The sequence below is a fragment of the Scatophagus argus genome, chromosome 14 (genome assembly GCF_020382885.2).
Source record: "Scatophagus argus isolate fScaArg1 chromosome 14, fScaArg1.pri, whole genome shotgun sequence".
Classification (NCBI taxonomy): domain Eukaryota; kingdom Metazoa; phylum Chordata; class Actinopteri; family Scatophagidae; genus Scatophagus; species Scatophagus argus.
The window spans coordinates 15,113,844-15,138,650 of record NC_058506.1 but is presented as its reverse complement, the minus strand read 5'-3'; the positions used below and the strand labels follow the sequence as shown (position 1 = coordinate 15,138,650).

Here is a 24,807-nt window from a genome sequence, read left to right as displayed (position 1 = left end):
CCATTTTTTACAGCTGTAGTCTCTGAGACACAAGTAATGCATCCTTTTCTGTAGTGACTCTCACTATGTGGAGTTGGAGATAATCTACATGATTTGCCATGTTTCCCTTTGTCATGCTTAATGCAACAGACTAGCATAAAATGAACACCTGTTTCTCTCGTATTCATTATTTCATGGCCAAGAAATCTATTTCTCTCATATTTCAGGAACTGAGCACATATTCAAGTAATTACAATGATTACAGCTGGCAGCCTGCTAAGATCCAGCGTGATTCATCACGGTATGATGTCTCTGTACTAGTTCATCCCACATACGTTTCAAATTATTGGCATTTTTTCAACTGTTTTTGAATGATATTTGTTTGCTATTCCTATCAATCTTACAGTGCGTACAGGTGCTGACAGCTTTATTAAAGACTACTCCAGGATAAGCTGTGATGGCAGGTGTCAGAGTGGCAACAACATTGATGAAAGTCTGGTTTTCACACCAGTGGGTGAAAACAACTGTATTGATGTCTTTCTGAGTGATGTTTTGATCTTCAGAGCCCGGCCACCTTCCCTCGAGTCAACAACAATACTATCATTGAAACTGTGATGGATGAATGCATGCCAAACTCACCTAAATATTGTAAGGTCTCAACAACTGCTGATACAAATGGATGAGATGGATTTAACACTAAAATTATGAAATTCAGTCTGGCTTCATAGTAGTTGTGAGAAGTCTAATGTATTGGATTAAATATTTCTTCACCAAATGTTGACTATCACCTGAATTTGAATGTGAGATCAAAGCTTCGCCTGTGCACACAAAATCCACGAGTCGAAAGCTGTCAGCTTATTTTGAAGTCATTTCATGTCTTACATTTTCTTTCTTCAAGGATTCAAGGAGCTTTATTGTCATTTCACACATGTAGAACATGAGGTGGAACGAAATTAGTTTCCCTGGTCCTGGTATAAGCCCAATAACTTACAAAATACATAACTAATAAATATAAAACAACAATGTATAAATATAAGAACAACCAGAATAATATATATATATAGATAGATAGATAGAAAAGAGTAGTGAAAATTTCTGTTGGTGGTCAGAGAAGGGAGAGGGAGGGTGCTGTGTGTGTGGGGTGGGGTGGGGATGGGGTAGCAGCTGGGGCTACAGAGATCCTCCAGAGTTCAAAAGTCTCACAGCTTCTGGGAAGAAGATGTTCGTCAGTCTGGTGGTCCTGCTCTTAATGCTCCGCAGCCTTCTGCCTGAGGGGAGAGGGGCAAACAGTTTGTGTGAGGGGTGGGTGGGGGCTTTCATGATGCAAGAGGCCCTTTTTCTGCACCTGGAGGTGTAAATGTCCATGGTTGTGGATAGGCTGCGTCCCACATTCTTCTGTGCAGCTTTCACCACCCTCTGCAGAGTCTTCTTCTCTGCCGCAGAGCAGCTGCCGTGCCACACGGTGTTGCAGGAGCGCAGGACGCTCTCCACCACACATCTGTAAGAAGATGTCAGGACTGAGCTCCACAGTCAGGCACGCCTCAGCCCCCTGAGGAAGTAGAGGCACCGGTGTGCCTTCCTGATGAGGCAGGACGTGTTGTTGCTCCAGGTGAGGTCGTCCATTATGTGGACACCCAGGTACCTGAAGCTGGAGACCACTTCCACTGCTGTCCCTCCGATGTACAGGGGAGGAAGGGGGAGATGTCTGCCCCTTCTGAAGTCCACGATCATCTCCTTGGTCTTCTTCACGTTGATGCAGAGGTTGTTTTCTCTGCACCAACCCTCCAGATGTTCCACCTCCGGCCTGTAGTCAGACTCGTTGGTATTGAAGATGTCCGTCAGCACCTCTGTGAGTTGATGTGCACGGCCCCTCAGCACCCGTCCTTGGATGTTATCAGGACCTGCAGCTTTGTGTGGGGGACCTGCAGCTTTGTGTGGGATACATCCATGTGCATGTGTGTGTTGATACTCACCTCTGTGTGTGTTTGACAGCATACAAATATATACTGTGGCCCTGCAACAGCAGATCAGTTTGTTTTTAAGGCCAATTTGCTCATCTTGCTACCAGTCCTAAGTCTCAAATGGAGCAATTATTCTCTCTCTGATATGCTTCCAGCTCCTCATGGCACAAGCCACTTCTGTTTTGTTAGTGTGATAAACTATCATCCAGGGTAATCTTCTCTGGAAGAGTTATTCTCACTCTGTGCCATTTCCAATACAGTTTTTTTAAAAATGACTGCCCAATGTTGCCTTTTCTCCTTCCATTTCTCCCTGCTGATTATACCCTGTGGCTTCTTCTCCCCACCCGAGGGGCACTTTGTACATTTCAGTTTGTACAGCTGGAGGGCACATCGCAAGATCCTTAATAGGAAAAAAAAAACAAAAACAAAAAAAACATATTATGCTTGTCAAGAAGGTTTCAGCAAAATAGGGAGTTAATATGCTTCATTCATCATCCTTTTCCGTGTAATGTCTTGTTTCATGCCACTGCAAGCTTGTCTCCTTCATTATTTCTGATATAACAAATAACACACACATGTTCACGCCACTGAAAGGAGAACATCTCTAGCTTGGAGTTAAGTGAGGTTCGACTTTTCTGTGTTCATTTTACAGCAGGATATTAACCGCACCGGCTCGGATTTGAAGCCGTGCATACTTAAGCTCAGCAGCAAAACCTTCAACATTAAAAGGATGCAATACTTCGTGAGAGGTCTGATGGGATGAAATCCGACTGCACAGTGTTGGTGGATGTGAGAGAAATTGCAAGAGAGGCAGTGATAGATAAAATGTGACAAACAGAAATTAATTAACTCCCTTTAGCAATTAAAAGTCATGACGAAGGCCATGAAGGCCATGAAATTGAGGGCTGTCACAGCAAGATTAAGAGAGAAAAGTTCTTTCCCAGCTGATCTTCTGGTGAACTCTACCAGCATGTGTTATGCCTTAGGACCTCTCTGAGACTGACTGAAGAGTGTTATTAAAGATAAACTAAAATATTGAAACAATTTAGTGTCAAGGTATGTTCCAATAAAATCATATAATTCAGCCAAAAAGGAAAGCTCAGCTGTAGACAACCATGTGAAAGGACATAAAAATTTAATTCAAGGTTGGCTGATCATATTAAATTTCGTTGGGCTTGTGAAACAACCATCTAATATCTGAACAAAGCAGTGCCATCAAGAGAGTGTCCCTGGTCTTACCGAAAAATAGACTATTACCGAAAAATGGTTTATAGTTCAATAGTTCAAATATTATCAGACTTTTGAAAGTTAAGACTTGCTGCTCTTTCCTGAGAACAACCTATTAGGGGGTTGAACTAGAGTTCCTACGGTTCTACAGTGTAATCACAAATCAAAAATCGACTTTGTAATGTGGCACAGCAACAAACGACATATTCAAAATCAAAAAAAAAAGTCACTAAATTTCACTGCAGTGAATAATCACACTGCAAGACTGAAAATGTGTGTGTCAAACCTGCTGCTGCATTAGAAGATGAAAAAGTTGATTTTGATGTTTAATATTGGAATGAAAACAAACATACTGGCCTGTTTGAATACAAAATTTACTACTGCACTGTGATGACCATTTTAAAAATCTTAACTGGAGTTACTGGAATGTAAATATGCATAATACACTCAGAAGGTGATGAACGCCTATAAATCTGTTTACACAGTCCAATTGTGAGGACCCGCCTTACTTATGGGTACAAAATGCAAGTAAATCATTAAATATTAAGGTGAAGACTTGCTTTAAGGTTAGGTTGAGGTTAGGGTTTTGGTTAAAATGAGGGTTAGGAATAGGAAATGATTGTAAGTCTATGCAATGTCCCCAAAAGTGATGGAAACACGACTCTCTCTCTCTCTCTCTCTCTCTCTCTCTCTGTGTGTGTGTGTGTGTGCATTTGGAGATTGACCTTTTGAGTGACTGGTTGCTTCTTTATAAACGTACTTTATCAAATGAAACTGCCGACAGATGGTCCAAATATCATCAACTGCACTGAATCTTTTATCCTCTGAAATGAAATGAAGGAGTCAAAGGAGAATTAGAAGAAGAAAAGGAGATAAAACCAAAGAAACTCTAATATAGGAAGAACTCCCACTCTCTTACTTTTCCGGTTATATAGGGGGCCCTGCTCCTAAATTAATTGTTCTTATAGAGTCGTAGCTGCAAAATTTAACTTTTCTGATTTTTTTCTGCAGACATTTTAGATACAGTTCTACTAGATTCAAATTTCAATATGAGCATACATTAGCAGAATGCTAGCACATTATGGGCAAAACTGTGTGCCTTGTAAGAAAAAATGAATGAGTATTAGCATTTTTTCTTTTTCAGTGTCACACCTTTGTGTTTTGGTTGTGTTTTGTCTTTTGAATTTTGGTCTACATATCGTGTTTCATGTGTGTCTTGTCATTTGTTTCCATGTATTATGTTCCAGGTTTTTGTCGTGTCTTGTTTTATTTTGAAAGTGTCACTTCCCCTGTGTGTCTGGTTCATGTAGCTTTGCTTTGGTTTATCGATTGCTTGCTCCTCCCAAATGTGTTTCACCTGTGTCTTGTAATCTTGTCTATCTAGTCCTCATCTTCCCCGTCACTCTTTGTCAGTTCATTGCTTTTTCTTTTGTCAGGTAGCTATGCTTTTTGTCACCACAGTTTTCATGATCTCATGCTACAGAAGGTGCGTAATTTTTTGAGTTTGTTTAAAGTATTCAAAGAGTTTAGAGTGGCTTAGTTTGGACCTCTGTCTGTCTGCCTTCCTGCCTCTCTGTCAGACTCTGCATCGAGGTTCAGTCCTCTGACATTCAGTTCTGTTATATAATCAATACTATATTTGCGAAAACTAAAATAAAATCTGAGTGTTTTGGTCTAGAAGTAAGTGTAAATAATAATTAGCCACTTAGCTCCCTTCACTAAAGTTCATTGAGGACTATCTCGCAATGCCCCCAAGATGAACTGCCATGGAGTACAATGGGTTTTAACAGGCAGTGGAGGGCTGTGGATAAAACCGTAAGGGCTTGGCATTATATGCGTGTATATGCATTAATATGCACACTGCAGAGATTTAACATGTTCCAAAGGTAGCATATCATGGATGGTTCAGGCAAAGTAAAAAAAACTGGTGCAAATGTGTTGTCAGATTGGTGAATTTTTTTTCTTAATTTGCTGGTTGCAGTGCCTTGAGCTCTCTGCAGAAACTTTAAAAATTTGTTTTTGAACATATATTTAAATTAGACTTGAATTGCTGATGGTGTGACCTGATGGATAAAGGGCCTTTTTATTCTGATCATTGCCTGTCATCTCTTTGCTTTTATATGCTTCCCTGTGTGTTCTCATTATCTTACCCAGTGCAAATAAATATCCTTTTAGCTTAGTGGGAATTCAAGCATAGCACCAATTAAGGGGCTTGACAACATCAGTTTTAGGTCCTTTTGGTAAGCAACAATAGGCTCCTATCACATAAACAGCCCTCACACACCACAAAGATGAGCAGATACATGTGATGACTCATACAATGAGGCTAACTTCTTTGTTATTGTTGAACGTCATGAAAGCGTGGGGGGGGTGGGGGGGCTCAGCACGGTGGGACTAGTGAAGGAAATTTTCTTCATGCTGGGTGTTTGGTGATGAGAGGCTCTACAACAACAGCCTGGGACCTAATGGATGGATGGATGGATGGATGTTGCACTGACAAAGAGGATTTGGAAGAGGAAGGAGAAAAGAGAGAGGGGCATCTCTGCCATGGATTAGTCTCCTCTTCATCCCTGGCCCTTTCTCTTTTGCACGCAGAAGCTGTTCCATGCCCTGTAACATGCTAGTGAAATATTTGAAAAGCAGGACTCAGTGGCGTCTGACAGCTCTTGTTTTTAATGCTCTTTCCATGGGGCCATTTCACAGAGAACAATCTAATTCTGTAGACAGGCTTGAAAAAGAGTGTCATCTTGTGACGATCACCTGGATAGAAATCTCATCAATTTCAACTCATATCTTGTTATTGCTGGTTACTGTAAATGAGATTTTTTTGTTCTACACAGAAAAAAACCCTTTAAATATCAATCTCTCCTGTCTCTTGACTTTGGTTATAGATTCCTTGCCATCCTGTATATGCCATCTTACCCAGAAATATCCATTGGTAAGTCCTGTAAATAACTGTATCATCAACATGCTACAGCTAACTTAGACCAATGTAGAATTTCTAGTCAGATCTGCAGCACAGGAAAGTGAAGTATTTGCTGTTGTTTTGAGGTAACTGCCACTCTTATTGTAGAAGAAGATAAGTAGGCTTCAGCTAATGAGAAATGAATATATATTTTAATTAGTTTCTTAACTTTTTCTATAACAAGCTTGTTTTTAATTTAAGGAACTCACTTTAAAGAACATGAATGGCAATTTCCATTTTCAACGGTGCTGTGCTGAATGATGCAGCTTGGCTTCAGCCATCCCTTCTGGCAGCAGATATCCTTTATAGTGACGCTAATATAAATGTATATGAGTGTAGATAATTGCTGTCAGAACCTCATTCAGTATTCAAGTGTGTGAGGAAACTTGTGGTGAGTTGCCAAAAATGAATCTTTGAGTTGTCTCCTGCAAATTTTGGCCCCCTGACAGCGTTAAATCTTTGGCTTGAATAGCTGAATCTCCGCTTGTGGTGATATTTTAAAATTGGACTGGGTTTAGGCTGAGTCCTTCAAAATTAAAGGATGGCACCCCCACCCCTATCCTCCTCCCCAAAGAGATCAGCATGTACCATACAGGCACCGTCTGAAACCTTCTCAGAGAGTTTTCAGGTTATCTTCTCCCCGTATTGCCTGCAGGAATAACTGAGGGTCAGATGGATGGCAAATAAAGTCACTTGGTTAACTTCCTGTCAGCAGACAAGTTGCTGCACACTCTGGGCATCATGAAAAGTTACTCAAAGTTTCCTGACAATGGTTCATTAGCAAACTTGCTGCATTAATTTCAATTAAAGCAGCAGACATGAGTCAGAGGATTCTCACTACTCACTTCAATTGCATCTCAAAATGAAGGGCATTCAGTTCATTCTGACTAAAGATTTTAGTCTTGTTTTATAAAACAACAAAAGGGTGCAATTTCATTTTTATTTTCGGGAAAGCACAGAGAAAGCAAACTGGATAGTGGCACAAATATATAGTCATGTCCGGAAAGACTGAATGACAAATGAAACATCTGACCCATGTATGTATGTGGCAAAAAGTCATCCAAAAACGACCTTTCTCTCTATCCTATTCTATTGTTTTCTATCGTATTGTATTCTGTTCTTTTTTGTTTGCTTTTTGGAGCAGACATAAATTACCCTGCATGGCTGGTTGTGTGTGCATGTGTGTGGGCAAGCGAGTCTGTGTGTTTGTGTGTGTGTGTGACGTGGTCTTGGTTTGAACTTTGTCGGCTGCACGCACACCCTGGCTCTGTGCTACAGGGAAATGTGGGCGTTGTGTCTGCCAGGCCTCTTACACTTGGCTTGTCTACATGCATTACTCACACACACACACGCACGCGCGCACACACACCCTCTCTCTCTCTCTCTCTCTAACACACACACAAATACATGTGTACATATCTCCAAACACACATGCTTATCACGAAGACACACACAGACATGCACAGTCATAGATGCACAAAGCCACACATGCGCACGCGCACACACACAGACGCAGGGGAACAGAATCCATTGAGAATTTCATCTCACTAAATAGTTAATATGCAAACTGGCCAGGCCTGCCAGGCAGCTAGAGGCATGATAACATTAGCTTCTGTAATACGTACACATATAAACACGCACGCACACACACACACACACACACACATACATATCTCAACTCACTCCTGGTCTCTCTTACTTCACGGGCCTTCCTCCCTGCTGCAGCGTGGCTCATGGGACTCTAATCTAATTCCGAGTTGTTAAGTCATGTTTATTGAGGTGACGTTAATGCAACAGCGCTGCAGCTCGCTCTCGCCGGGCCCACTCTCGCATAATCTCCCACAATCTCGCGTCCAGTAGATGGCCTCGTTGTGCCTTTGCGTTCATGCCTGCCGGCTACAAGTTCATCTCAGGACAGCGGGACACCTTCACTTCTGTTTCTTTTTTTTTTCTTTTCTTTTTTAGCTTTTGAATTTGTGATTTTATATTATTCAACTTTTGTCAGTGTAGGTCAAGTCTAAAACGAAGAGCAAGCAGGTAAAGTGTTACTGTAAAAAAAAAAAAAAATGTAAAAGTGAATTTATGATGCAGTCTATTTGTGAATGAAAAAAAAAGAGAGAAACAAACAATATTTTGTTTCCCTCTCTAAAGGATTTCCCTTAAGCACCAATTCTAAACTTAAATTCAAGTTCAAGATATTTTGTCATCATAAGCCATATGGATAAACTCTTAAGCAGATAAAAGGAGCCCTGTGCAGTGTGAATAATGTCGGTGGTTTTACCCTCCACAGCCTCCCTGGATGGATGGAGCGGCTAAGACCGTGGCGCACAGCAGCAGCTGAGCGGAGAGAGAGGAGCGCGCACGGAAACGGTCTTGGAAAGACCAGAGTCATTCCCATCACTTCTCGCCGGCCAGTCAGACCGCGGACACATCACAGGGTAAGTGAATGTTTCACATCAAAGGATGAGCCGAAAACGAAAAGCATAAGGACCGATAAAACACCTGACGACCGTCGCAACAGGGGAGCGTGACTGCATGGAGGAGAGCGCAGAGGGGGTGAGCCTCTTTTCCTTCACTTGGCACCAGGACGCAAGTTGGATGTATGCCGTAGAGACGTGGATTACGGGGGACTGAATATTTTCGTGGGTTCGGAGTTTATTTTGGATTTATTCATTCAGAACCATCCCAAGACGTTGTTACGAGTCCCGAGCTGTCCACAGCCACCGAGCTGAGCGCACGCTGTCTAAAAAATTTAGGAATAAAGAGAAAAAACTGCGCCCCCCGTTTGAAACCAGGGATCGCATAGCCGGAGATGATTTAGGTGGGTGACCAAAATAAGTCTTGACTGTTTTTGAAAGCTGAGCTGTCGTTTTGCTGCGTCCACACAAATTGGCACGCAAACTAAACCAAAAGACAAAAAAATGACCTCGCATCTGGATTAGAGACATGGCAGCGTAAAAAAAACAGCTGCGATGCTGATATGATTTTTCACATGTGATGAATTACACATTAAGATATCTCTCTGATATGAAAATAGACTATTGAGACTTTTTAATGCTGTTTTCAGCCTAATTCTTTTTGGCTCACCACTCAGGTGGAAATACTGGCTGGGGGCTGCGCCATGAACTAACGGAGCTGCATTCAAAGAAATAAAAAATAAATAAAACCCCACACCTAGCAGCTGGGCTGGATCAGCGTCCACACAGGCACCAATATAATCACACGGACACGCCTCGAAGATCACTAAACAAATCAGATAAACGCAGCGCAAAAACCAATCAATTGAAGTTATTGATGAGGTGGTATATAAGGCTAATGATTGGCCAAGCCTCTGTTTACTCAACAGCTCGGCAACAATATGGTGTGAAACTTTTGCTGAGGGCTTGACAGTAGAGGCGTACAGTGAGAGCAGAAACGGGACTTGACTGCTGCTTTTCATGACTCCGGTGCTGATTGGAAGACTAAATGCAAACAACAGCTGGAATATTCCTTCTCCTCTTCAAACTAGAATGTCTGCTGCCTGTACTGCTGCTGCAGGAACTTATGAGTCAAGCATTTTTGGGCAGCAAACTTCCGTAGAAATCTTTTTGAAAAATTTATAGCAGTTCTTGCGCAATGATGGTGGCTGTGACAAGGAACCTACGGATGACCCAGTCTGTGGGAGAGCTGGTGCCGAGACAGTTGACCTCTCCACCAGCTACGTCGTCTGTCTAAAACTCCTCCCCAGAGAGGCACAGCTGCTGCAGGCTGGGGATGTGATGGGGTGACTGCTGACACCCCCCTCACCCACCCCCTCTCTCACTTTATTAGCAGTGTAAAATAAACAATGGATCAGAATTTCTCAACGGTTCGAGATGGCAAGCAGCTGCTACCAGAGAGGGACTCGTCCAAACGTGTTCTGACAGGATGCTTCCTCTCTCTCCTTATCTTCACCACTCTGCTAGGCAACACGCTCGTGTGCGCCGCCGTCACCAAGTTCCGACACCTGAGGTCAAAGGTCACCAACTTCTTCGTCATCTCACTGGCCATCTCTGACCTTTTGGTAGCTATCTTGGTAATGCCGTGGAAGGCGGCGACTGAGATTGTAGGATTCTGGCCGTTTGGCGCATTCTGCAACGTATGGGTGGCCTTTGACATCATGTGCTCCACTGCCTCCATCTTGAACCTGTGCGTGATTAGTGTCGACCGTTACTGGGCCATCTCAAGCCCATTTCGCTATGAACGCAAGATGACCCCTAAAGTGGCATGTCTGATGATCAGTGTGGCGTGGACCCTGTCTGTCCTCATCTCCTTCATTCCCGTTCAGCTTAACTGGCATAAAGCTCAGACCACCAGCTATGCAGAGCTAAATGGAACATACCCTGGTGATCTGCCCCCTGACAACTGCGATTCCAGCCTGAACAGGACCTATGCCATCTCCTCCTCCCTTATCAGCTTCTATATACCCGTGGCTATTATGATCGTCACCTACACCCGGATCTACCGCATCGCCCAGAAACAAATACGGAGAATATCTGCACTGGAGCGGGCAGCAGAGAGTGCCAAAAACCGCCACAGCAGTATGGGGAATAGTTCAAACATGGAGAGTGAGAGCTCATTCAAAATGTCGTTCAAAAGAGAAACCAAAGTCTTAAAGACGCTCTCAGTCATCATGGGAGTGTTTGTGTGCTGCTGGTTGCCCTTCTTCATCCTTAACTGCATGGTTCCATTCTGTGAGCCGAACTTGCCTGAAGGTGCCACAGACTTCCCCTGCATCAGCTCCACCACCTTTGATGTGTTTGTGTGGTTTGGCTGGGCAAACTCCTCGCTCAACCCCATCATCTATGCCTTCAACGCTGACTTCCGCAAGGCCTTCTCCATCCTCCTGGGCTGCCATCGGCTCTGCCCAGGGAGTAACGCCATTGAGATCGTCAGTATTAACAACAACATGGGCGCCCCAACCTCGAACCCCAACTGTCAGTATCAGCCCAAGAGTCACATTCCAAAAGAGGGCAACCATTCATCCAACTATGTGATCCCCCACAGCATCTTGTGTCAGGAGGAGGAGTTACAGAAGAAGGATGCATGTGGAGGGGAGATCGACGTGGGGATGGTAAACAACGCCCTGGAAAATCTCTCCCCAGCCATTTCTGGGAATTTAGACAGCGATACTGAGGTCACACTGGAGAAGATCAATCCCATAACACAGAACGGACAGCATAAAGCCATGTCATGTTGAGAAAAGGCAAAGATGGATCGTAGTACGTTGAGGCATGTACTATGAATGCACAAACGGAAGGAAAGCTTAGATAGAAGGACAGCAAAAGAAACGAGAGACAAGAAGATGTCTGTCAGAACAGTGAGTGGGATATACAGGACCTTAAGACTGTCAACAAAAATCCACATGGAAAAACCTATAGAATGTTTAAAAGTAAAGGCACTTTATCCCGGATACAACTATCTGCAAAATACTTTCAGCATTTATTGATGAAATTGACACATTTGATGATAAATGTTGATAATGTGAATATTAAAAAGAAGACCACTAGGTATGTGCACATGTATACATTTTTATATATTTACCAAGATGTATACATCTGCATTTGTATACTGTACAGTACTGACACAATCCTGCAAAGACTTAAACACAGTATATAAAGGAAGATGTAGTAAATATTAGCAAAATGTCTTGTAGGTAGGTGCTTTGTATGTGTTTTATGAGAGAACAAAGTGGGTAAATTGGTTTTGGTACAGTATAATTAGTTTATCTTCAGTACAGTTCACAGTTTTATTGGATAATCAGAACACCAGTATTGCAGTGGTAGTTTGTTTAAAATGGTTTCAGACACCAAAGTAACCCTACAGTGATTCAAACTAAACAGGCAGGGAGCAGACAATGGATTTCAATATCATAATCCAAGTTGTGCTGTATTTGTATTTGTCTGATTTTATGAACCCACCCCCTCCCAACCTCTTACCCAACATGTTTTTTTTTTTTTGCAATATCTTAAGATTCTTATAAAACATAAAAATTTCAGAGGTCCAACTGATAAGTGTGTGTGGGAGAATGAGAGAGAGAGGGGGGGGCAATAGAAAAATGTACTGCTGTGGTCAGCTTGCCTTCCCTAACATCCTATTATGATTCATCCCCAATCATGTCCACCTGGGACCGATCAGACTAACTCACCTGAAGTTTCCCCAATTTCTCCTCCTCACTCCCTGTTTTCATTAGCTTTGTCATCCCTCTCCGCCACTCTTCAGAAAACCCTCTCTAGGGCCCTGCGGTCTGCTGTCCTTTCCATTTTCCTCTTCTCAGTCAGCAAAAGTCCCTTTCTCCCTCATTTCTGCCCCTGTTTTTACATTGCTGTCAACGTCTTCTCTCTGCTCTCCTGCCCACTATTCCCCTAGTCAGCATGGCCCTTTACACCTGCACCATACCTTCTTCTTCTGCTTTTCCGTGTCTGCCTCCTCCCCACTGTCTCCTTTGGCAGCCCTCCATTTTAAGTCCTCACATTGCCCACGTAAAGGCGGCACCAGCGTTTCTATTTTTGTAAATGCTTTCAGTCCCTAATTAAAAAAGTATATAAATGTGTAAATCAAAACGCGGAGGCTGAGCAGCAGCAGCAGAGTTCACTCAGCTGTAATGCAAGTGACACTTAGTGACCTTTTACAAACTTGCAGATATCTGATTTTGTAAATTGCTCATGCTGGGAGCCATGCTGTGCTGTAGTAGTGATGTGGAGCATGCAGTGTGACAGTCCCTCTGTTTGCTGAGGTGGAGTCCAAGATAAACTGCAACAGTGAGGATTACCTTCAAGATATTGGACATATTTTTATTACCTCACTTCTCACAGTAATTTCTTTTTGCATTGTAACATTTAAAAAATAAAAAAATCTTGAGGTTAGTCTGACTTATATCTTTTATAAAAGATAGTTTCGAGCAAGTCAGTCCTTCATATGAAAAGCTCCCGATGAGCTGCTAATGATTTTATAGCACAGATTAGCAGTAAAGTCACATTTTAAATGCATTTTCAGCGATGTCCAGACTTTTCAAATTGTCATGTTTGCACTGATGGTATTGATATTTTACATTTAGTTTGGATAAAAGTTCACAATAGAAAATTTCACATCCAAGGCTGAGTTTGAGTTTACATATTTAAATGTGCAGTGGTGTGTTTTATTGCTTATGAATTAAATTTTTTTTACTTGCAAGAAGTAAATAGTTAATTAAATATATTATTTTCAGAAGTTCAACATTATTTTATTATTCATACAGAATCCATAATGCAGTTCACCCTTCGATTACATAGATTAATTTAAATTGAACTGCATAATTGTCTTCAGAGTTAAGCAAATGCAAAGTCTATGCGTAGAACACATCATTATGCATCCAGACGTAATTAGCTCTCTAGTCGTAGCCGACACAGCGAGTTTTCTGTGCTAAGTGTTGCTGAGTGAAAAATGCTCCACAGCAGGCTTTCTGACATTGTATGCTGAGCGTCCGCCGTGTGCTGTGTGTGTCCATGAAGGCGTGAAACTGTTGCACATCAGAGAAAGGAAGAGCTGATCCAATAGAAAGCAATTGGTCTTGAACGAAGCATTTGATTTTCCTGCTCTGGAAAATCCAATGCTATCTAGATGGCAACAAAGGGGGGAAAGCTTTTTGCTCAATATGTGGCTCAGCTTGTGACACAAAAACAACTCATTGTCCTCCCATCCTCTCAGCTCCTGGTTGCTACTTCCATCGGTTTAAAATGGACATTCGTGAATTTGAACTTTAATTTGTTTACTATAAATTAATAAAATGTTCACATTCCATTTCAAGTGCAATTACATACTATAACTTCTCCCTTTGATCTAACTCCTATTCCTTTTCCAAATTCTCAGTCCTACCAGTTCATTCTCCCTTTTCTTTCTTCATTAGTTCCTCATAATTTACTCCATACTTATTTCCAAACACAAGCCAGTTCAAACATGCAGTACAACATGAACTGCAGAATCTGTCAGAAGTGGACACGGAAGGGAGCTGCCTTGGGGAAGATTTGTCTCCCCCCCACCTCCTGTCCTCCTCCGCCTCCACCCTCTTCCCTCCCTTTTTCTCTGTCTCTCTCTCTTTTCTCTTGGCTGCCTCTGTCGACTTGATGAGTGTTCCCAATGTTAACACAGATTGAATTTATTATTAAACAGACAGGGCCTACTGTTTCTTTCTGTAGTTTGAGTCCAAGCATGACAGAAAGCCCCACCTGGCTCTTATTATTATTATTATTATTATTATTATTATGATTTCCTGTTGCCAAAATTCAATTTACTGGCTGAATGTGGCTGTACTGTAGCTTATGCTGTGATTTGACCAGTGTTTAATAAGCTGAAATTTGGAGGGGAATGAGTACTCTTATCTATATAGAGATTAATCTGCTATTTGTTGTGACATCACTGGCATTGACAGGTTGACCGTTGTTTTTCCGTATATGCTGTATGTACACATTTATAGAAACATACCTCCAGCTGAGAGCTGAAATGATCTCGGATGTATTGTACTCCTCTCCAGCCCCCCCTCCCCAAAGCCCTCACCTCGTCAACTCGGTGAGTCATCTTTCCAGATGCTACTGCCTTGATTTTGGAGAAGGGCGACGTCAGGCAACAGTCCCACAAGCAAAATGTTTTGTTTGTTCTGGAGCTTTTCCTTGAGGCTGCGCTACAAGCTGCTTTAGGGAGTTATGGTGGCAGCACACAGACTCTTAATCAGTGTAGTTACGTGACATACGGTAACTTAAGCAAACCTGACAGTGCAGATTCTCTCATCTTCCTCCAATGGTGGGCCAAGGGACACGGCAGATATTGGGTCAAACAACACTCACAGACCCTGGGAAGGTGGAGGCTCTTTCATGGTGACGTTGCAGTTTATTTAAACTGTCTAGGATAAAGACGGCGTCCCTACCTCGACATTGATTCAATGACAAAGCTTCATGTGAAAAAAAAATAAAAATAATAATAAAAAAAAAAAATAAAGAAAAACAGATTGCAGTATTTATGGTTGGGGAGTGCAGGGATAGAGTATTGTACAATGATGTTAAAAATGTAGTTGTGATGAACACAAGTGCTTTTTATCTTCAAAAATCCTTAATGTGTGTAGCAAATTTACATGCTGTGTGTTTTCTCCAGTGTGGGATTATAATTTACAGTAAGATGGTCACCAACTATTTATATATTAATCTTTATCTCTGTTTCTGGTGTTCATTCATGAAAGTGATGTCAAAGATTATAACCCTCGGAAATACAGTATTTAGTTTACAGTTTGTACAAAAAAAATGTGCCCTTCTTGTAAAATAAATGTATGTATTTTTTTTTTCATCTGTGTTCACTGAGTTGTGTTTATCTGAGAGGGGTGTGCGGTTGTGAGTGGTGTTGTACCTTTGACACTGTGTGGGTATTGGAAGATCATGTCACTGCAGAGGATCGATGGAGATTGATTTTGAACAGTGACGCATATTTTTTTCCAGCTCCCTGAGCATGGTGTCCTCGCTGTGTTCCTGCCTTCGCCCCGCATTTACATAACCTGACAGCCACTTGACAGTTGACACGTCCTCTTCCTCTACTCTTTCAGTAGCCTCATTTGTTAACTTAAATAGCAGCCCGAAAAACAAATGCACTCGCTGTAACATTTTAAGAGCCAAAAACCAACTACAAAAAGAAAAAAACACACATTAAAGCTGTATATGGTTAAAGGAAAAATATTACAACTGTGTCTTGTAGTATAAGATGTAGGAAACAGCTTGTAGTTGCACCGTTTCAGATGCACAATGCTTCACAAATATTTCATTACTGCTCAGTCTATTTGAACTTGTATATGCCGTGTCTTTGGGTGTCTGACTTAGATTTAGCCTACAGCTAGGTTGGAGCTTGTTTTTTACCTAAAGGCAAAAAAGTAATCTAAATCAGAAAGACTTGGCTTCAAGTTAAACTGTTTCAATGTGAGTCATACTTCAGAGCATTTCTTTATGTATGTCGCTGGTGAAGACTGCAAAATAAGAATCGACTGTGAGCAAATTAGAGTAGTTCTTAATCTCATTTAATACACCCCTGCGTTCACTTCTATACATTCAGAAAAGGTCGATAGATATCGACAGTGAGAGATGTGCAGATGGGTCAACACCTGATTTTTTTGGTTTTGTTTTTGGTTTTGTTGGCAGTCTATAGTGTGGGTTGTTGAAATCTGAAAGACAAATGCAGAAGCAAAACTATAGCCTCCTCTTGGCTGATTGGTCTGCTGCCAGTGCCAACATTTTAACATATGTGTTTGATTTTGTCTCTCACACAAACACTCTCACACCTACAAATGATGGAGTAAATTCGAAATGAAATTGGATCCATCCATGAGAATTTTTACAACTCAGGACTGAAATTAACAGCCAAGAACACATTCTCAGTGGCATCAGTTACAGGAGAAATGGCACTTGGAAGTACAGTTCAACTTAATGAGATTTGTTTTGCAAGAGAAACATCTGGCAAAGATGTAGACAGGAGAAAGTAAATCAACAAAACTTGAAAGTTTGGGCCCCTCACTTGCGATTCAGGAGTTGTTGTCTGCTGATGAAAATCTGTCTGACCCGACTCAACCGGAAAGTTCACAGACGAGGTAATCTTTTAACTTTTATCTTTTTTATCAGCTGTTTTTAATTTACTGCTGTGTTTGAAGGCCTTTGGTGTGTAATTGGTGTTTTAATGTTTTAAGATGTGCTTAAGCTCTTTGAGAACGTGCAGCAGAGTGGTACTTTTATGAGAAGATAAGCTATCTGAGATGTTGTACGATTCACAAACAATGCAAAACACACACACACACACAAACACTCTCTCCTTTATATCCCAGTATTTTTGACGTACTGGCCTGAGAGAGAGAGAGGAGTGGGGTCACAGTGGAAATACAGTCAAGGTTAATGATAGGCTGCAGGCAGAAAAATGTGAGTGTGTGTGTGTGTGTTTTTACATGCATGCACAGTGCTGTAATGTGCTTATGTAACTGCACCAGCACCCATTCGGCTCCGTTGCTCATTCCCAACTTAACAGAAGCAGCAGACAGCCTCATTTCCAAAATCCAGAGTAATCCAGATGGACTAAATATGTGTGTGCCTGTCTGTGCGTGTTTGTGTGTGCTGTATACATACATTTATTATTAGTATCAGGATTTAAACATTTAATAACTCGTGTGCACCGTCATGGTTACACGTTTGAGCTCCAAATTGAAAAATGAATTGTCTCAAATTAATGCCCTCATTTAATTAGGGGGGGCTGAAGTTGGGGGCTGGGTTGCTTTTGTCCCTCAGAGAGGAGCGCACACAGCATTAGAAACATGCTAACAGTTTAATGCAGCCTCTCAACGCTCTCTGTCTCATGTAAATCTGAGGCTACCTTGGATGTTATATGAGTCATCAACAGTTCAACAGTTTGATATGAAACATGCTTCAGGTTTGAGTTGTTACACACATATAAAATAATTCACCGCGATACCCGTTGGTCTCTACTGGTTTCTGATTAGATATAAACATTTGCTCTATTTGACTTTATGTAACTCAGGATCTGTGTTAATTGTGTAATTATAACCCATCACTTCTCTACTAATTCTCTACATTTAACTTTGTCATATTTGTTTCACAGAGCTCCCTGACAGAGATAAAGACACTTCCTCTGTGATCCCTGAGAGACACCCGAGACTTCTTCAAACTGCTGATCTTGATTATGCTAAAGATTCATGATGTTTGTAACAGCCTTATCTACCAGCCTTCACCAAGGGGGACCTGGGTTTGATTTTATTCATCTCATCGCATCTTTTCATTTGACTCAATGTACTTGTGCATCCATTTAAAGCAACATGTCCTTGAGCTGCGTCTTAGCCTCTGTCTCTGCCAGCAAATTCTCAGAGGCTTTTTTTGACAGTTACTTTCAACATTACTCAAGTGCCTCTGTTCAACACTGAGGGGCTGGTATTTTTGATCACTTTTATAGCATCTGCTTGACTCTTATCCTCCCTTGAGGAACAAAAAAAAAAAAAAAAAAAAAAGATGGAAGAAATATGGCCCTGCTATAGATAGATGACATGCTGTAAAAGTTGTAATGTTAAAATATCATAAAGTCTCAAGGATCTGAGAGTCACTCTGACTTAAACCACAATCAACTGATTGTCGAAATCCCTCCAATATTATTGATACAGATCAAGTCGTGTTTTGAAGCATGAACCTGTATTTACTTACCTTTGTTCCCCCCTTTGCCCCCTGGGTTATGTACAAGTGTTCAAACAGCTGTCATCTCATTTTGATTGGGATCTTATTTTCCTCAGGTTTAAACATATAGTTTGCAGAAATTATTCACCTTCTCATGCAGGTAACCAACACTTTCACAAGTGTGTGCGTGTAAAAAAAAAAATAGCTCACTATATTTTCTTACACACCCAATCAGCTTTGCGAGGTTGAAGAACAGTGTCTTTATTCTTGCATTTTTTAAAAATGTATCAGTGCCATTGTATGTACAGGCTAAATTACATTGTATGGCTTCCTGTTGTAATGTATGTAATGTAAGTATATCAGTAATAACTACACAGTGAGCTTCTTCTATTATTTTGTCTCCTCTCCTCTTCTCTCATTGTCACATACCCTTGACTTTTTTTCCCATCCTCTTCATCCTTCTCCAGCTCCCCTCCTCTTCTTTCCTGTCCATCTCCTCGAGCAGTGCAGTGACTCACAGTCCCTCCAGTGTGAAGTGCTTTATCTCATGAAAAAATGGAGAAAACTGGGCATTTTTATTACCTCAGTAAGACTGCTTCAGTGAAGCTATACAATGGTAAACATTTCATTTCTTCCAAAGAAGGTTAATAAAAACAGACTGTCTTTCAAGGTTTATTCATGTCATAAAGGGACAAAATCAGAAATATTTATTTTTTCTTCTTATCTGTACCTGTGTGAGCTGGCAAATTATGGAGGTATCGGCTGTAGAGCATATAATGGACCTAGATGATACTTCACTTGTGATGCTCAAAGTGCCAAAAAAAAACCAAAAACAATCTATCTTTCAGACCTTGTTGTAAACAGCTTTGTCTTCATCTCACACAAATAGCACTACAGGTGAAAGGAAAAATTATGCATTTGTGATTTTGAACTGTCCCTTTAAGATACCCCAAGATAATAATAAAATATATCAGATGCTGTTGAGTTCCGGTTATTACAACGTATGATGCTCTGAAAGCATATAAATAAGTTCTGTTTCCCTGAAGCAGAAAGCAAGTTTTCGGATCTGAATGGCAGCTACTCAGTGGCTTTTTCTTCACCACAGCCAATAGAGCTAGTGAAGTCCCTTGAAAAGACAAGAACAAAATAGAGATGTTAGAAATAGAGAAGTCCTGGAAAACTCAGGACAACTGAGGGAACTGTGGAAACTCTATCTCTATAAACTCAGTTTAAGTTTTAGTCTATTTTTATGCTATGTTTTATTCATGCACATATTCTCGTGCCATGTCAAGGTAGGTTTCACCCTCACTCCAAATTTGGTATGAACGGTGAGCCCAGTTTCCTCTCCGTTCCTCATTATCATACTGTCATAATGCTATTGTGTGGTCTTTCAAGACACATCAGCATGCTATTCTAACTCATAGTTCCTACCATCTTTTGTTTTGGTGGAATATTTTACTGCATTGTCACTGAACAATAATATTTGACCTCAGCTTTTGCAACATATGTATAAGCAAGCTGGTGTGTATTTTTTTTCTCTATGCACACTGACACCGCAAAACTATGAAACTTTACTGAGTAATTTGGGCACAATATTTAAACGCTGACTCCTCTGAAGAGCAGAGGGCACACATTGCATTAATGCATACTGTTTATTCATGGGCCGTCTGTTCTATTCAGCGGCTCTGACTGCACATTGTGCTGATGTCAGTTCAATGCAGTTTCTCTCTATTAGTCAATTTTGCAATAGTTATCATGCACTGGTGGCGGATGACAGTAATTAAGCTCCTCATAACTCATAGAATAAATGACGGGAAGCAAAAATTTACGACTTGGTGGAAGAAAGTAGTTGCTACTGTAATTTTCTGGCATCAGAACTGTGTTTTGTGTTTGTCTGAAACTTGGCATAAACCTGACGGGACCTTAGATCTTGTTGAAATATTTGGCGTCATTTCTGTCCCATTTTTATCTTAACAAAGGGTCACATGGCTGCTTGTACCAAATGTAGACAAAAGCATTGGGGCACCTGACCATTACTCCAACAGGAACTTTAATGACATTCTAAATGCATAGACAGTTTTGTAGCTATAACAGTTTCCACTCTTCTGGGAAAGCTTCTGCTATTGCAGTGGAGCATCTGTGAGGTCAGGCACTGGTGTTGGACACAAAGACCTGGTTTACAATCTCTGTTCCAGTTCATCCCAAAGGTGGTGGTGTCAGGATCATGCCTCTCCTGGCATGTGCCCTCTCCCCTCCCCCTTGCCTGTGTCAGTATTGGTGTGTGTGTGTTATCCTGTTCCAATCTGGAGTGGACCTGGGCGGTCTTACCTGTGGTGCACCTGTCCTGAGTTTTTTGCAATCAACTCCACCCTGAGCTGAGCCCTTTTAAGACTGGTTTTCACCTGCCTTTGTCACCATATTGTTCCTGCGCTTGTGTGGTTCACCGGCTTGTGATCGCCAGCCCAGTCAAGCTCAGTCTCTGCTCTTGTTGCCCAGCCTTCGCTCTGGATCTACCAGTCTCCAGCCCCAGAGGGAAATCCTTGTGTTCACAGAGATCATGTTCACTCACCTGCCATCCCAGCAACCTGGACTGAACCATTTTTTGTTCATCAATCTTTTTTGTCTGCTTTTGGCGTCTCTGTTCTTAGAAAAAGAAGTCATAACAGTTGGATGGGGTTGAGATTCTGTGTGTGCCAGTCAAGTTCTTCCACACCAAACTCATCCAATCATGTCTTTATGGACTTTGCTTTGTGCCCTGGAGCACAGTCATGCTGGAATAGACAAACTGTTGGAAGCATAGCATTGTCCAAAATGTCTTGGTATGCTGAAGCACTAAGATTTACCTTCACTGAAAGTAAGGGGTTGAGATCAACCCCTGAAAAACAGCTCCATACCACACCTGAATTTAGAAATAAAGAGATGTGTATGTAAATGGTGTTAATGATGAGTCTTCATAGCCTCTTTTGTTTTGGTTTTCTGGCCTGAATATTCTCTGCTGTCACAGTGTTGATTTGGCTACAATAGGCAACTAGTTTCAGCAAAAAAGAAAAAAGAAAATAACTCGAAAAACTGACTATATGCTAACTGCTGATAGTGCAAAATAGCTGGCGGGCAAAGTTAGTGACCAAACAGCCAACTTCACCCTCCACCAGTGGGATCGGGTTGGTTTCTCCTGGATCTGTCAGAGCAGACCCAGATGTTGTCCTTCAGAGTGCTGTGTCAGGATCTCACAATCTCATATTCATATGTACTTAAGTCTGACTGAATTAAACATGAGGTCTGTTGATGTGACTGTGACATATCTAGAATTCAAAATTTCCATTGCTTAGGTATGTGGCTTACTGTCATGAACATTAACTTCAGACCGAGATCTGAAAATACCTGTAAAAAGTACGTGTGTGTGTATTTTGTGTATCTGTCTACTGGTATCAGTACAAACTGTACGTATATGTGACTCTGCTGTGTTTGCTATGTTCTGTGCTGCTCTGAGAGCACCTGTCTCCTTTTTGCTACCACTCATTTGTAATGTAGTGATTTAGACCCAAACCTCTTGAGGCATAGCTGGTGTGTCCTACTTTAGACTGAGGAAAGATGTTAGACTGAATTAAATAATAATTCATGGTACTTATTACCCCCTCAAATGCATTGCTCCACTGACCAGCCTTTCCCCTTGGCAATGTCTTATACATGATACTGCATACAATACATACATCAGAGACTGAGGTCTATAATTAGTCAAAAATATCCCATTGAGATGTTTCTCTCAGGTTTGTAATGAATCATTCAGACTATCCATTAGTTTTAATGTCCATGTCTGTTTAAAAAGCCTGTGGCAGTTATGTTCACAGACTGGGCATGAATCTGAGTTTTTGTTTTAACCTGATTATGCCATTGTTTCATTGCTCTATAAAAGTCCACTAAAGTTTACTTCACTTAAATTCATTTTGATTTGAACAGATCCAGAAGAAAAAAATGCCACATTAGATGAGATCTATATAAGTTAGAATTTAGATAAATATCTGTGGCAATCAGCAGCAGGGAGTTTATTTTGATTTTAAGCACTGCTTGCACAGCAGCTACTACCATTATAAATTCAAAACTTTCTAAGATATGGAGATCTAATGATAGTTTACTTCTTTGCTTTAAACAGAATCTCCAAACCTCATATAGTCTGCATAACCAAAACAAATTCAACAATTTTATTACAGATTCTTCAGTAAAATGCATTTCTTTACGTGGCGTTAACTGTTTCTAAAACATCTTCATGCATGCTGAGAGGATTGTCAGTCTCTTCTTAAATGTAAATTTCACAATATCCCTTGAAACCATATTTGAAATGCTGTACGTTAGTATGTGATATTCAGTACATTTTTGCCTCCCAGCCATGTTTGCTCCAGAAGGGGCCTGAACTCTCCTCTTGGCTCATGCAACCGTTAAAATGTCTACCGATTCTAAAGGGTTTAAGAGGATGAGAGGAGCAAAATTTTTTAACAATTTTAACAAAATATTTATTTTGGTTTTTTGTCAATATAACGCTGGACATTGGAAGCAACTGAAGCTACAATGCTATTAGCTCCTTGTCTGACATGGACATCACTCAGGAAACATGGACAGAGTTTTTCCTTATGTTCTACTTAGCTTGTTGTTGTTGATGACTTCAGGCAAGGTCACCAAGCACATCCTCCGCTCAGCCGCCTGCCTTGAATTTTTCAGCATAGGTTTATCACTATTCCCATCAATAAATCCAAAGAAAATTCCCTTTTTTATGAATAAGCACTTCAAATTCCTCTTTCATACTGTTGAACCTACATTTGGTCAAATCAGGTATATATGTGGTATTTACAGCAGGCACCCACTTTAAGAGCAGAATAGTGTTAGGTCAACACAGGTAAAGTATAGGAAGCATAGATGGAAAGAAAGCTGGTGAGAGGAAAAAGATTAAATGATAAATGTAAGCAGAAAAATTAAAACAAATCTCATGCTCAGCCATTTCACAGCTACTGAAGTTTTTGAAATATGTTTCTTGTGGTTTATCCTACATCCAGACTAATAAAATATTTTAATTAAAGAAATACTTTTTCCTCATCTTATTTTTCATAAAAAAAAATATTTTAAAGACTCACTGTCTTACTAAAGGTGCAAACTGTAAGCTGTCAAGAATGATTCTTCACTGTGGAAGCACTGATCTTGTGATATTATATCTATGATCTGTAATCTATGAATAAGTGACCCATGGACCTTGTGCAGACATCTGGTGTGAAAGACAAACTGCGTAACAGAGAGTGGTCTTGGTTCCTTTGGCATGCATGGATGGATGTGTGTATTGGCACTCACTGCTTCACGAGGAGGTGAACATGACTCTCAGAAGCATAGAAGAGCTTAAGCTGGGGCAGCTAAACTCCAGTTTAAAAGTGAAAACATTTCACTTCTCATCCAAAAGGTTTCTTCAACTAGTAGAAGCAGCTGTTTGGAGGAGAGGTGAAACGTCTTCGCTGACTTCGTCATCTGCAATCCAGTTGCCCAAATTTAAGCTCTTCTATGCAACATGACCTGGATGACTGATACTCTACACAGATGTGACTCTAGAATGAATAACTAAAGATGCTTGAAGAGCTTGTACTCTTTGTAACACATACTTGACCTTTACTCTTCTGCTCTGAAGTATGACCAAACAACAGAGCCTTGACAAGAAAGATAAAGATACTGAAGCTTTGGGGTCACAGGTCACAGCCAACCCAAACGACTTGTGAATAAGACTGAACAATCAATGATCTTTCTCCAAAACTGGTTTAAAAGGTACAGTGTTGCTTTAAGAAAACACAGCATAAACACAAAAAGCAGTTCAACTCTATAAATTGTTTGAATTAGTTCCTTTTACCGCAGCATAGATAGTGAGAAGAGCAGGAGGTCCAGGGTGGAGATAATGTTGTTAAACCTGTAAAAACATTATTATACAACATTATATATATATACAACATTATTTATGTTATTTAATTTAATAGTTATTTAATGAACATAACCCATTGCTTGTTGTCAGACTTTTTAGATACTGTATTAATCATCAATCGATTCACTTCTTTTCTTTCTAGGAATCCTTTTTTACTTTCGTAAAAAAGGATTTTTTGGTACTCATATAAATGCCATTTAAGCAATTTTTAGGCCTGGCCTCCAGAGGTAGAAAGGTTTCTATGCGAGACTGACAAAAGCCCTAGTAAATCTGACTGCAGTTTTCAGATAGAGCTACGGCCACACAAAAACCAACTTAACTCAGGACTTTTCCTCAGTGCACAGAAAAGAGCGCTCTTCACACTGCTGAGAGAGCGCCTTTTCATTGCTTGATGATTTATTATCTCAGAGATGTATATTCTCTGCAGAGTGGATGGCCTACCTTTGCATGCTTCTAGAGTCTTACATTGCTTATGTGGCTTCCCAAAGCCATTCTTCTACTGTGTGACTACTACTGTTTGCCCTCCATTCACAT

General features: G+C 40.8%; 1 protein-coding gene across 5 annotated transcripts; it reads left to right on the top strand.

Annotated features, from left to right (window-relative positions):
• The first annotated feature begins 4,573 nt into the window (after nucleotides 1–4,573).
• drd1b (dopamine receptor D1b) lies at nucleotides 4,574–13,845 on the top strand. 5 transcript variants are annotated; one of them, XM_046411282.1, is made up of 5 exons: nucleotides 4,595–4,653; nucleotides 6,059–6,105; nucleotides 8,423–8,570; nucleotides 8,654–8,953; nucleotides 9,227–13,845. In XM_046411282.1, the coding sequence occupies exon 5, from the start codon at nucleotides 9,959–9,961 to the stop codon at nucleotides 11,348–11,350; it is 1,392 nt and encodes a 463-aa protein (XP_046267238.1). In that variant the 5' UTR covers nucleotides 4,595–4,653; nucleotides 6,059–6,105; nucleotides 8,423–8,570; nucleotides 8,654–8,953; nucleotides 9,227–9,958; the 3' UTR covers nucleotides 11,351–13,845. The 5 variants fall into 5 exon arrangements, with proteins under 5 accessions (XP_046267240.1, XP_046267238.1, XP_046267237.1 ...); XM_046411284.1 differs by lacking the exon at nucleotides 6,059–6,105 and having other exon boundaries at nucleotides 4,574–4,653; XM_046411281.1 differs by lacking the exon at nucleotides 8,654–8,953.
• Nucleotides 13,846–24,807: the final 10,962 nt, after the last annotated feature.

Coding starts and splice junctions, on each gene's coding strand:
- drd1b (XM_046411284.1), top strand. CDS start 9,959: ATGGATCAGAATTTCTCAACGGTTCGAGATGGCAAGCAGCTGCTACCA.